Raw genomic sequence first — 12,979 nt, forward strand, 5'->3', positions numbered from 1 at the left:
GTAGTTTCTAGGTCAGGCAGACCTTGGCTTTCTGCCAAGAGTAAATTGACACTGTCTTGAGTTAATTGTGTGAAGCCAGAATCTGTAAGTTTCCCATGAGAACCAATTAACCAATTAACAGAAACTGAACACCCCCTCACAGATTCTGCTGGACAATTAACATCTATTAACACCTGTGTAGGAACTTTTACTGTTCACTCATTTTTCCAGCAAACCTAAACCCTTGCACATTTGCTTGTTCTTTATCTTTGCCAATGGTTTAGTTAATACATCTGCCACATTTTCTTCACTTGATACATAAGTACATGTGATTACATTGTCTTGTACACTGCAACGTACATTTTGGTATTTTACAGCGATATGTTTGGAACGTGACTTGAAACCCTCTGTTTTACTTAAGGTTATACAAGCCTGATTATCAATGTAAACTTGTACTGGTTCTCCACAATTTACATTTAAATCTGCTAACAAACGCTTGAAATAAACCACCTCGTTGCACAGTTCACTCAATGCGGCGTACTCAGATTCCATTGACGACACACTTACAACGTTTTGCTTGCGCGATCGCCAACTGATTAAAGCTCCACCAAACATTATGACTAATCCTGTGACAGATTTTCTATCTGGCAAATTTCCCCAGTCACTATCACAGTAGCAACTCAACATTTCATCCTCTGAAGAATTTAGTTGTAACATATAGCCAATTGTCTGTTTGAGGTATCTCAGAACTTGCTTTACCCCTTTCCAGGCATTTAGTGTGGGTTTTGAGACCAATCTACTTAGTATGCCTACTGCATAGCTAATATCAGGTCTGGACCATTGTGCTAGATACAATAGACTTCCAATTACAGAATGATATACCTCTGGATGTTCAAATACAGGACTCTCATCTGTATGAAGTGTTTTTATGAAACCTGGATCCATAGGTACCGCTGCCCCTTTGCAATCCTGCATCCTGTACGTAGTCAGTAGCTGTTTTATTTTGTTCTGCTGACTAATTAGGCAGCTGCCATCTTGGGCCCAGCACACTTCCAACCCTAGATATGCCCGAACAGGGCCTAAGTCCTTCACTTTGAACTTACTGGACAATTGCTTAGCAAACCTTTTAGTTTGTTTGTCTGTCTTGCAAGCATACAATACGTCATCTACATAGAGCAGACAAAACTCTTGATTACTGCCTGTACCACGTACATAAACACAATTGTCAGCTGTACTCTGCTTGAAGCCAAATGACACTAAGGCCTCATGAAAACATTTGTTCCAAGATCTTGCAGCCTGTTTGAGAGCATATAGAGCTTTGTTTAATTTCAGCACTCTATTGGAACCTGTCTCATAACCAGGCGGTTCAGCTAGATACAGGTCTTCTGATAATGATGCATGTAAATATGCAGCCTGTATGTCAAAATGAGTTAGCTGGAGTTTTCTCTTTGCTCCAAGCGTTAGAATTAGCCTTACACTGTCCCCTTTGGCAGTAGGGGAAAAAATCTCGTCATAATCTTTTCCAGGCCTCTGAGAGTATCCCTGAGCCACTAAACGAGCTTTGTATTTGTACCCTCCTGTCACCAGAGGTTTAAGTTTGTACACCCACCTGCAGCCTACAACTTTAGCCCCCTCAGGTGCTGCTACTGGTGTAAAAACCTTGCACTCATTCAGAGAGGCTGCATTCCAAAGCTCTGCCTCCTCTTTTGGTAACTTTAACACCTTAACACTTTAACACCTCCTGAAAACTCTTGGGCTCTGCAATTACACTAAACACATTTGCAGTATCTGGAGAAAACCGCTCTGGAGGCACTCCTTTGTTTTGTCTTTTAGATCTTCTGGGAGAAAATTTTTCTTCTGACCCACTTTCCTCCTCAGAACTATGACCTCTCTTCTGTTGCTTAGCAACTGGTCTCTGGCTAATTGCACTTTCTTGAGAGCTCTTATCTGAACTTTCCTCCCCCTCAGACTCTGATTCTCTATGTTTACCTTCAGAGTCACGAAGCCCCTGGGAAGGTTCAAACCAAACCTCAGTATTGGCATGTAGTCTCTCCCAGCCACTATGTTCACAAAAACTGGCATTCCTGGAGATCACAATGCCATTTGTCCCTTCAGCAAAGCGGAAACCTTTTCCTAGCTCCTGGTAGCCCACAAACACTAACTGTTTGGTCTTAGGATCTCCCTTCTTTCTCATTTGTTTTGGAATTAATACCCAGGCTTTTGACCCAAACACATGCAAGTGATCAATTTTGGGTTTTTTGCCAAACAATTTAAAGTACGGAGTTGTCCCTATTGTTTGATGAAAGAGTCTGTTTTGGAGATAACACGCGGTGAGCATGCTCTCCCCCCAAAAAGACATGGGCAAATCAACATCATCAAGCATGGCAAACATCATTTCTTGAAGAGATCTGGGTTTTCGCTCCGCAATGCCGTTCTCTTCCGGGGAAAAAGCGTTCGTTTTTCTATGCCCAATGCCACGCTTCTGTAACCAATCTCTAAAAGCATTTGACATAAATTCCCCACCTCTGTCCGTCTGAATCCTTCTGAGTTTAAAGGACAGAAACCTTTCCACAGATGCCACCCAGCCTTTAAATTTAGTGAACACGTCACCCTTATTCTTCATTGGATAACACCAAGTGTAACGTGTCGCGTCATCAACAATTGCTAGAGAAAAACGCGATCCACCCCTGCTTACAGCAAATGGACCAACCACGTCCATGTGGACTAGCTGTAGCGGTGACTCACTAACTCTGTCACTCCTGGGGTAAGAGACTCTGTGGGTTTTAACCTTTTTACAAACATTGCAGTCAAGGTACTGGTTACAACTCTTTAAATTGCACCCATCAGCCAATTCAGACATTTTCAGTACACTTTTCCAGCCAGCATGCCCCATTTTCCTGTGCAATAAGTGCACACAGTTGTCATGTATAGCTTTGTTGTTCACTGCAGGCTGAGATTTACTGACTACTGCTGCAACTTGAGATCCTGCTTTAAGCCAAAACAAGCCTCCCTCTGACTTAGCAGTGCCTAAAATCTCACCAGCCTTCTTAATCATGCAACTGTCTCCTTCAAAATGCACTTTAAACCCAGCTTTTAGCAAACAATCTACAGACATCAGATTGCTCCTTAATGAAGGCACACACAGTACATTTTGCAGGCATTCACGCAGACAAGGAACAAAAACTGCACCCCCCGAAATCACTTCAGAAGTACTTCCATCTGCTAGAGCCACCTGGCTGCGCTGTGCCGAGTTCTTGGAAACAAACAATTCATCTGAATTTACAATGTGCCGAGACGCTCCCGAATCGACCACCCAGACAGCTTGTTTCTCCTCAGCAATCTTGACCTCGGCGGTCACCAGCTGAGCAGACTGTTTTCGTTTGAAGAATTTCTTTTTATGCTGCTGCTGCTGCTGATCTCGTCTCTGCTCCTGCACCGGCCACTGAGACTTCACCAACTCCGGACATTGACGTTTTAGATGCGCTGAAGACCCACATCGGAAGCAACGCCTAACAGCAAATGCTGACTCCTCACTGGCACGCTGCTGCTGCTTCACCTCTGGTACGGCATGAGAACTCCTTCCAAACCGCCCGCTTGTAGAAGCCTCTGCAGCCAACGACCTTTCTTGCTTCTTCTGCCATTCTTCAATCAAACGCCCAGTAACATAACTGACTGTTAAATCATCCTCTTTAGAGACATAACAAGATTATCCCAGCTTTCCGGGAGAGAGCTCAGAATGATAGCCACCTTCTCCTGCTGGTCTAACGCACAGTCTCTTTCCTGAAGCGCAACAAACTTTAACTGCAAACTGTGTAGGTGTTCCTGCATTGTAACCCCAGGCTGTAACATTGCCTTGTACAATGCCTTGCGAATAAACAGCTTGGAAACCGCTGTCTCACGCACATGGAGTTCTTTAAGTGCTTGCCACACACCTCTAGCTGTCTTGATTCCCCTCACGTACGGCAACTGGGAATCTTCCAGCCCCAAGACAATTGTGGCCCTTGCTCTTTGGTCTTTATCGAGGTCTTCATCATCAGGCTTCGCAGGAAATTTACTCACCACTCGCCAGAGATGATCCCTCTGCAGCACTGCCTGCATGCGTTCCGACCACAGCAAGTAATTGGAGTCATTCAGACGCTCAAAAGCCATCTGAACTGGTTGTGAGGCCATCTTGAGAGCGATGTCCCTGGAACCTGGAACCAGCTACTCACGGCCACTGAGAGAGAACAGGAACCACAGCACCCAGCACTCACACGCTGCAGCTGTCGTCCTTGAGTCCACTGCGTCACCAGCTCACGACAGTCAGGAACCAGCCAGTGTCCTTCCGCTGCACCAACGTCACAGGAACAACGACTTCTGGAACTACTGGAAGCTCTCTGCTTACGCTGACACCACCACAACTCAGGCTGGCAGCATGATACCCATAACCTCTTAGAATTTTGAAGTGTCAGGCATAGCTCTAGTGGCTTTAGCCCAAACGTAGCAGAGTTTTCCTGCACAGCGCAGAAGCTAGTTGAGGTGGAAATGACTAGTCGGCTAGACGCAGAATAACTATTTACAGGATTTATTAAAAGAAAATAAAAGCAGCAGAGTTTCTGCATACAAAGCAAAGCAAAATAAATCCTCTCTTTCTCTCTCTCTCTCCAACCATATACACAGCACTTCTACTCCTAACACCTAACAAAAACCAACTGTGCTAGCATTCCTTGATAACAGAGTTCAGTGCTGGTCGTTAACCAATCAGAAGAGAGTAGTTTCTAGGTCAGGCAGACCTTGGCTTTCTGCCAAGAGTAAATTGACACTGCCTTGAGTTAATTGTGTGAAGCCAGAATCTGTAAGTTTCCCATGAGAACCAATTAACCAATTAACAGAAACTGAACAACTATTACTTCCTTTGATCTAGATGCTATAGTCCTATTGAAGCAGCCCAGAATTGCATTGGCTTTTTTAGCTGCTGCATCACACTGTTGACTCATGTCAAGTTTGTGGTCTACCAGGACTCCTAGATCCTTTTCACATGTACTGCTCTCAAGCCAGGTGTCTCCCATCCTGTATTTGTGCCTTTCCTTTTTTTGCCCAAGTGTAGTACTTTACATTTCTCCATGTTAAAATTCAGTTGCCTAATCTGTTAAGGTCATTTTGAAGTGTGATCCTGTCCTTTGGGGTATTAGACACCCCTCCCAATTTGGTGTCGTCTGCAAAATTGCTCAGGATACCCTCAATGTTCGGGGTTTGCTAAATTAGTAGTGTGAGAAACCATCAGATTGCTTCTTCACACAATCAACTCTAGGACAAGCAATTAACACTGGGCAGAAAGCCAAGGTCTACTTCTGCCTTAGTAACTGCCTCTCATTGGTTGATATCAGCACTGAGACCTGTTATCAGAGAAAGCTAGCACAGTACGTGGTGTGGTGAGTGTGGTCAGTGTAGGAGGAGAGGTGCTGTATTGGTTGAGAGAGAGACAGAGAGGAAATGATTTATTTTACTTTGTTTTGAGTTCTAAAGCTGTACATAGAAACTCTGGATTTTCTTTATTTTAATAAATCCTGTATATAGTTTTACTCTGCGTCCAGACGTCTAGTCATTTAAGTTACGGCCAGAAGCTTCTGGAAAAACCTGCGCAAACTTTGCTGTGTTCAGCCTGAAGTTACACCTGACACTTAAAACCACTAAGATAAACAACTCTGTACAAGTAGTTGTTATTATTTATTATCTTCTAAACCACTATCTCAATTTACACACAATATAATTAAAAACAGGCAAAAACACAATACAAATTCATTTAAAACAATGAAGTTTTGTGGTAAAGATCCATTTATCCAGCTGAGAAAGTCTGTGGGAACAAAAATGTATTCAGTCATTTCCAGAATGTGCAGGTAGCAGGCACCTGTTGTTACCTTGAGAAGTACCCTATTCCACAGACCAAGGGCAGCCATTCTAAAAGCCTTGCTCTGAGTCACTGCGGAGGAGGATTTTGAGATCTTTGAAACTTGCAAAAGAAACTCTCTTGCAGACTACAGTGATCTACCGTGTGGATAAGAAATAATTCTCAAGTAACTTGGTCCTGAGCTGCATAAGGACTTGTGTGTTAGGACCATAGCTGCCAAGTTATCCCTTTTTTAAAGGGATTTTCCCTTATGCTGAATAGGCTTCCTCGTGAGAAAAGGGAAAACTTGGCAGCTATGGTTAGGACCAACACCTTGAATTATCTGGAAGATTGTATTCCCCTCCAGTACCTGCTAAAGGGGATTAAGATCAACAAATAAAATTTGGCTAGTCTTGTCTTGGCCTAATCATTATTTGTTTTTAGGGGACACTTGTGGCCCTGGTGTAATCGAATGCACTCCCTGTTGAAATACAAGAAACCGCTTGTGTATTGGCACCTATCTGCATCTGCCTTCCCTTGATCTCTCAGCCTGTCTCTCCTGCTTTAAGTACTGTGTTGTTTTAGTGCATATTTTAATTATGGGTATATTGTAAATGTTTATACACTTCATAAGAGATATGATTCTGGTCCAAGATCAAGAGCGACTGGATTTGTGTCCTTTCTTTTTTCTTTTTGGCATTCACAGCCCCACCAGTAAGTGTCTGGATGCATCACTAGCCACCTTTTTTTTTTAGGAGACATCTTTTCTCCTCAGGAGTAAGCTGACCACCTTTTCACGGATCAGCTTGGTCTTCACACCATAGACAATAGGATTGCAGAAGGGAGGCACCAGAATATAGAAGTTGCCGATGAGGATATGAATGTAGGGGGCCACGTTGTGGCCAAAGCGGTGTGTGAGGAAGGAGAAGAGGGCAGGTGTGTAGGCCAAGACAATCACACAGATGTGGGAGCCACAGGTGTTGAAGGCCTTGGCCTGGGCCTCCCGAGATGGCAGCCTCAGCACGGTCACAATGATCTTTGCATAGGACACACCGATGAACATTAAATCCAGACCCACCACCAGCAAGGCCACGGTCAAGCCGTACATGTTACTGATCACAGTGCCAGCGCAGGCCAGCCTGACGATGCCCATGTGCTCACAGTAGGTGTGGGGGACGACATTGGTTCGGCAGTAGGGCAGCCTGCTGGCAAGGATGGGGAATGGGGCAGTCAGAATGGCTCCCCTGGCAACTGCCAAGCAGCCAATCTTCACGATGGCAGGATTTGTGAGGATGGCCGCATAGCGCAGTGGCTGGCAGATGGCCATGTAGCGGTCAAAGGCCATGGCCAACAAAACGGCTGACTCGATGATGGACAGCGCATGGATGCAGAACATCTGCGTCAAGCAGGCTTCGAAGCGAATCTCTCGTGAGCCAAACCAGAAGAGGCAAAGCATTTTGGGCACAACGGTGGTAGATCCAGCCAGGTCAATGACAGCCAGCATGCAGAGGAATAAGTACATGGGCTCATGCAAGATCTCTTCCACCCAGATGACGAACATGATGGTGCAGTTCCCCAACACGGTCACCACGTAGATGAAGCAGAGGGGGGTGGCCAGCCAGACGTGGGCCGCCTCCAGCCCTGGGATCCCCAGCAGGAGGAAGATTGAAGGGTGTAGGGTGCCATTGTAGGTGCTGCCAGAGGCAGACATATTAGACTGGAGGGGCCTTGGGACTCCTCCTATGGCCTGTGCAAAGGAGAAGCTTCTTGTTAATCTGGAGGTAGGGGAGGCAGGCAACAGTTTAATAATAATAATAATAATAATAATAATAATAATAATAATAATATGTTATTTATACCCCGCCCATCTGGCTGGGTTTCCCCAGCCACTCTGGGCGGCTTCCAAGAGAAAAATAAAACACAATAATCTATTAAACTATAAAAGCCTAGATTAGTAATAGATTAATTACGGCTGTAAAAGAGGGAGGGAAGCAATGGAGAAAAAGAGAGGATATACATAAATGTTTTAATAAATTTTATAAGAAATTATATAAAAAAAGAAGAGATAAATAAAAAGAAACTGGAACAATATTTTAAGGGGAGGAGAATGGAACAGATAAGAGAAGAGGAAAAAGAAATGCTAAGTATGCCAATAACAGAACAGGAAATAATAGGGGTTATAGGAAAGTTAAAGCAAGGGAAATCCCCGGGAACGGATGGTTTGACAGCACATTATAATATTTTCAAGGAGGAATTAAAAGAGACATATAAAAGAATGGTTAATGAAATATTAGAAAAAGGGAATTTCCCTAAGTCTTGGCAGCAAGCATTTATCACACTGATCCCAAAAGGGGAAGAAAAGGAAAATTGTGTAGGGAATTTTAGACCTATCTCCTTACTAAATCTAGATTACAAGATATTTGCATCCATTCTAGCAGAGCGATTAAAAAAGGTATTAAATAGAATGATTGGGAGAGAACAGCAAGGGTTTCTACCGAAGAGGAAGATGGCAAATAATATGAGGGTTATAGTGGATGCGTTAGAATACCTAGATTGGCACCCAAGCCAAAAAATAGCATTTATCTTCCTAGACGCTGAGAAGGCGTTCGATAATTTGGCCTGGAATTTTATGAAAAGAATTTTGAAAGAAATTGGCATAGAGGGATTTTTTTTTAATGGGATAAATGCGATCTATAGAGAACAATCAGCAAAATTGATAATTAACGGGGAGGTATTAGAGGAGTTTGCAATTAGTAAGGGGACCAGGCAGGGATGCCCGCTCTCTCCTCTATTATTTGTCCTAGCAATAGAATGTCTCATAAAGGATATAAAGGAAGATGAGAATATTAAAGGATTAAAGGTAAAAAATGGAATATTTAAAATCAGAGCATTTGCTGATGATATAGTAATTATATTAGAAGACCCAACAAATTCAATCCCATTCCTGGAAAAGAAATTAGAGAGATATGGAGGAGTTGCAGGATTAAAAATTAACAAAGAAAAGACTAAAGTAATAGTAGATTGAAACCAGTATTGAATTGGGAAGTTGTAGAAAAAGTTAAGTATTTAGGAGTAATGTTGACACCCAATAATGTTAATTTGTTCGAAGACAATTATGGGAGGGTATGGAAACAAATAGGTGGCAAGAATACACAGAGGAATTATACCAGAAAGATATGGAGGTCTCATACACCCCAGGTAGTGTGGTTGCTGACCTTGAGCCAGACATCTTGGAGAGTGAAGTCAAATGGGCCTTAGAAAGCATTGCTAATAACAAGGCCAGTGGAAGTGATGATATTCCAGCTGAACTATTTAAAATTTTAAAAGATGATGCTGTTAAGGTGCTACACCCAATATGCCAGCAAGTTTGGAAAACTCAGCAATGGCCAGAGGATTGGAGAAGATCAGTCTACATCCCAATTCCAAAGAAGGGCAGTGCCAAAGAATGCTCCAACTACCGCACAATTGCGCTCATTTCACACGCTAGCAAGGTTATGCTTAAAATTCTACAAGGCAGGCTTAGGCAGTATGTGGACCGAGAACTCCCAGAAGTGCAAGCTGGATTTCGAAAGGGCAGAGGAACCAGAGACCAAATAGCAAACATACGCTGGATTATGGAGAAAGCTAGAGAGTTCCAGAAAAACGTCTACTTCTGCTTCATTGACTATGCAAAAGCCTTTGACTGTGTCGACCACAGCAAACTATGGCAAGTTCTTAAAGAAATGGGAGTGCCTGATCACCTCATCTGTCTCCTGAGAAATCTCTATGTGGGACAAGAAGCTACAGTTAGAACTGGATATGGAACAACTGATTGGTTCAAAATTGGGAAAGGAGTACGACAAGGTTGTATATTGTCTCCCTGCTTATTTAACTTATATGCAGAATTCATCATGCGAAAGGCTGGACTAGATGAATCCCAAGCCGGAATTAAGATTGCCGGAAGAAATATCAACAACCTCAGATATGCAGATGACACAACCTTGATGGCAGAAAGCGAGGAGGAATTAAAGAACCTTTTAATGAGGGTGAAAGAGGAGAGCGCAAAATATGGTCTGAAGCTCAACATCAAAAAAACCAAGATCATGGCCACTGGTCCCATCACCTCCTGGCAAATAGAAGGGGAAGAAATGGAGGCAGTGAGAGATTTTACTTTCTTGGGCTCCTTGATCACTGCAGATGGTGACAGCAGTCACGAAATTAAAAGACGCCTGCTTCTTGGGAGAAAAGCAATGACAAACTTAGACAGCATCTTAAAAAGCAGAGACATCACTTTGCCGACAAAGGTCCGTATAGTTAAAGCTATGGTTTTCCCAGTAGTGATGTATGGAAGTGAGAGCTGGACCATAAAGAAGGCTGATCGTCGAAGAATTGATGCTTTTGAATTATGGTGCTGGAGGAGACTCTTGAGAGTCCCATGGACTGCTAGAAGATCAAACCTATCTATTCTTAAGGAAATCAGCCCTGAGTGCTCCCTGGAAGAACAGATCGTGAAGCTGAGGCTCCAATACTTTGGCCACCTCATGAGAAGAGAAGAATCCTTGGAAAAGACCCTGATGTTGGGAAAGATTGAGGGCACTAGGAGAAGGGGACGACAGAGGACAAGATGGTTGGACAGTGTTCTCGAAGCTACGAACATGAGTTTGACCAAACTGCGGGAGGCAGTGCAAGACAGGAGTGCCTGGCGTGCTATGGTCCATGGGGTCACGAAGAGTCGGACACGACTAAACGACTAAACAACAACAACATGGAAACAAATAAAAAAAGATTTGGAAAGGTGGGAAAATTTGAAATTATCAATGTCAGGGAGAATTTCAACCATAAAAATGGCAGTCTTGCCGAAATTTCTATTCCTATTTCAAATGTTACCAATTATTGGGAAAGGTGAAATATTTGAAACATGGAGAAAAGAATTGAGTAAATTCATTTGGGAAAATAAAAAACCTAGAATCCAGTATCGACTATTAACAGATAGCAAGGAAAGAGAAGGTTGGGGGGTACCAGATCTCAGAGTGTACTACGCAGCAACTAATTTATGTTGGATAAGAGAATGGATTGTACAGGAAGATGGGGATCTGCTGGAATTAGAAGGAATTAGGAATATATCTAGCTGGCATACATATCTGATACAAGAAGAGAAAAAGACCCATAAAGAATTTACAGATCATGTCATCAAAAGGTCATTATTAAGAACATGGGAGGAGTATAGGAGAATTCTAGAGCCAAAGATACCCTGGTGGGCCTCCCCCTTCGAGATGACAGCGATAAGTAAGAAAAATAACAGAGGAAAATGGAAGACATATCAGGAAGTAATTAGGAAACAAGATGGACAGTATATGATGGAAAAATATGAAGAAATAAAAGGGGAGTGTACAAGCTGGCTTCAGTACAATCAGATTCAGAGTCTTTTCAAATATCATAATAAATTAGGATTCCAAGAAGGGAAGTCAAAATTACAGGAATTGTTAATTGATAATATGGATAAACAAATCACTAGAATATATAAATATTTGTTAGAATGGAACCTTAAAGATGAGGAAGTAAAACATACAATGATAAGGTGGGCTCAAGATATCGGCAGAGTTATATATAGTGAGCAATGGGAGGGACTCTGGAGGGAGAGTATGAAGTTCACAGCCTGTACTATGATAAAGGAGAACATGCTGAAAATGACCTATAGGTGGCACTTAACACCGGAGAAATTGAATAAAATATATAAGACAGGGTCCAACAAATGCTGGAGGTGCCAGGAGAAGATCGGCACCTTTATACATTGTTGGTGGCATTGTAAAAAGATACGAGAGTTTTGGAATGAGGTCTATGAAAAATTAAAAAGCATTTTAAAAGTAACATTTGGGAAAAAACAAGAGTTATTTCTATTGAGCATGATATCAGAAGATATACCAAAGGATAGGAGAAATGTAATATTATATGCAGTGGCGGCAGCAAGGATTGTAATAGCCCCAAAATGGAAAGGAATGGAGGTACCAACTGTCCAAGATTGACTAATCAAATTAATTGAATATATGAATTTGGATAAAATGACAGCGGCAATAAGAAACACACCAAAGCAGAGAGTACAAAAAGAGTGGAAGTTAGTGGAAGAACATTTGAAGAAAGAAGGTATAAATAATAGATTGGTAGTTTGTCTAAACTGATTCAAATATCGTTTAAAGAGAGTATGTAAATAGAAAGAAAGAGAAGATTCACCCGTAAAATCGGGAGAGATAAAACAAAGAAAGCAGGGTATAGTTAGAAATGAACAGAAATGATATACCAACAATCAGAAGTTCTTTTTTCTTTTTTAATTTTCTAACTTTTCTTTTTTTCTGTTTCTTCATCTTAATTTTGTTTGAGTGTTTTTTGCTTTGATATGCTGATTTTTGCAGATGTCCAGCAATTTCTTTTCTTTTTCTTTTTTGCATCATTTCATTTCTATTTTATGTGGACATTTGTGAAAGTTTGCTTTTCGTTTTTCTTTGAGTTTACTTTGTGTTATTCTGTGTCTATGTTGTGTATGATGATTTATTATGTACTGTTTTTAAGAAGAATAAATAAAAGTTTTTAAATTAAAAAAAGCATTAAAAGCCTTCAGATGTCTTCTAAAAGTCTGGTAGTTGTTTTCCTCTTTGACATCTGTTGGGAGGGCGTTCCACAGGGCAGGCACCACCACCGAGAAGGCCCTCTGCCTAGTTCCCTTCAACTTGGCTTCTCGCAACAAGGGAACCGCCAGAAGGCCCTCGGTGCTGGACCTCAGTGTCTGGGCAGAATGATGGAGGTGGAGACGCTCCTTCAGGTATACTGGACCGAGGCCATTTAGGGCTTTAAAGGTCAGCACCAACACTTTGAATTGTGCTCGGAAACGTACTGGGAGCCAATGTAGATCTTTCAAGACCGGTGTTATGTAGTCTCGGCGGCCGCTCCCAGTCACCAGTCTAGCTGCCTCATTCTGGGTTAGTTGTAGTTTCCGAGTCACCTTCAAAGGTAGCCCCACGTAGAGCGCATTGCAGTAGTCCAAGCGGGAGATAACTACAGCATGCACCACTCTTGCTACACAGTCTGCAGGCAGGTAGGGTCTCAGCCTGCGTACCAGATGGAGCTGATAGACAGCTGCCCTGGACACAGAATTGACCTGCA

At 42.4% G+C, this 12,979-nt stretch overlaps 2 protein-coding genes across 2 annotated transcripts in view; one reads left to right on the forward strand and one right to left on the reverse strand.

Annotated features, from left to right (window-relative positions):
* Positions 1 to 12,979, forward strand: part of LOC118085583 (zinc finger protein 721-like) — an 83,807-nt gene that overhangs the window by 15,378 nt on the left and 55,450 nt on the right. The window lies entirely within an intron of this gene.
* On the reverse strand, positions 6,516 to 7,556 carry LOC118085009 (olfactory receptor 52P1-like). The gene has a single exon (XM_035115260.2). It carries the CDS (start codon positions 7,554 to 7,556, stop codon positions 6,597 to 6,599), a length of 960 nt encoding a protein of 319 aa, XP_034971151.2. The 3' UTR covers positions 6,516 to 6,596.

This window comes from Zootoca vivipara, chromosome 4 (assembly GCF_963506605.1).
Source record: "Zootoca vivipara chromosome 4, rZooViv1.1, whole genome shotgun sequence".
Taxonomy (NCBI): domain Eukaryota; kingdom Metazoa; phylum Chordata; class Lepidosauria; order Squamata; family Lacertidae; genus Zootoca; species Zootoca vivipara.

Excerpts from the sequence above, each read along its gene's own strand:
- LOC118085009 (XM_035115260.2), bottom strand. The coding sequence starts at position 7,556 with ATGTCTGCCTCTGGCAGCACCTACAATGGCACCCTACACCCTTCAATC.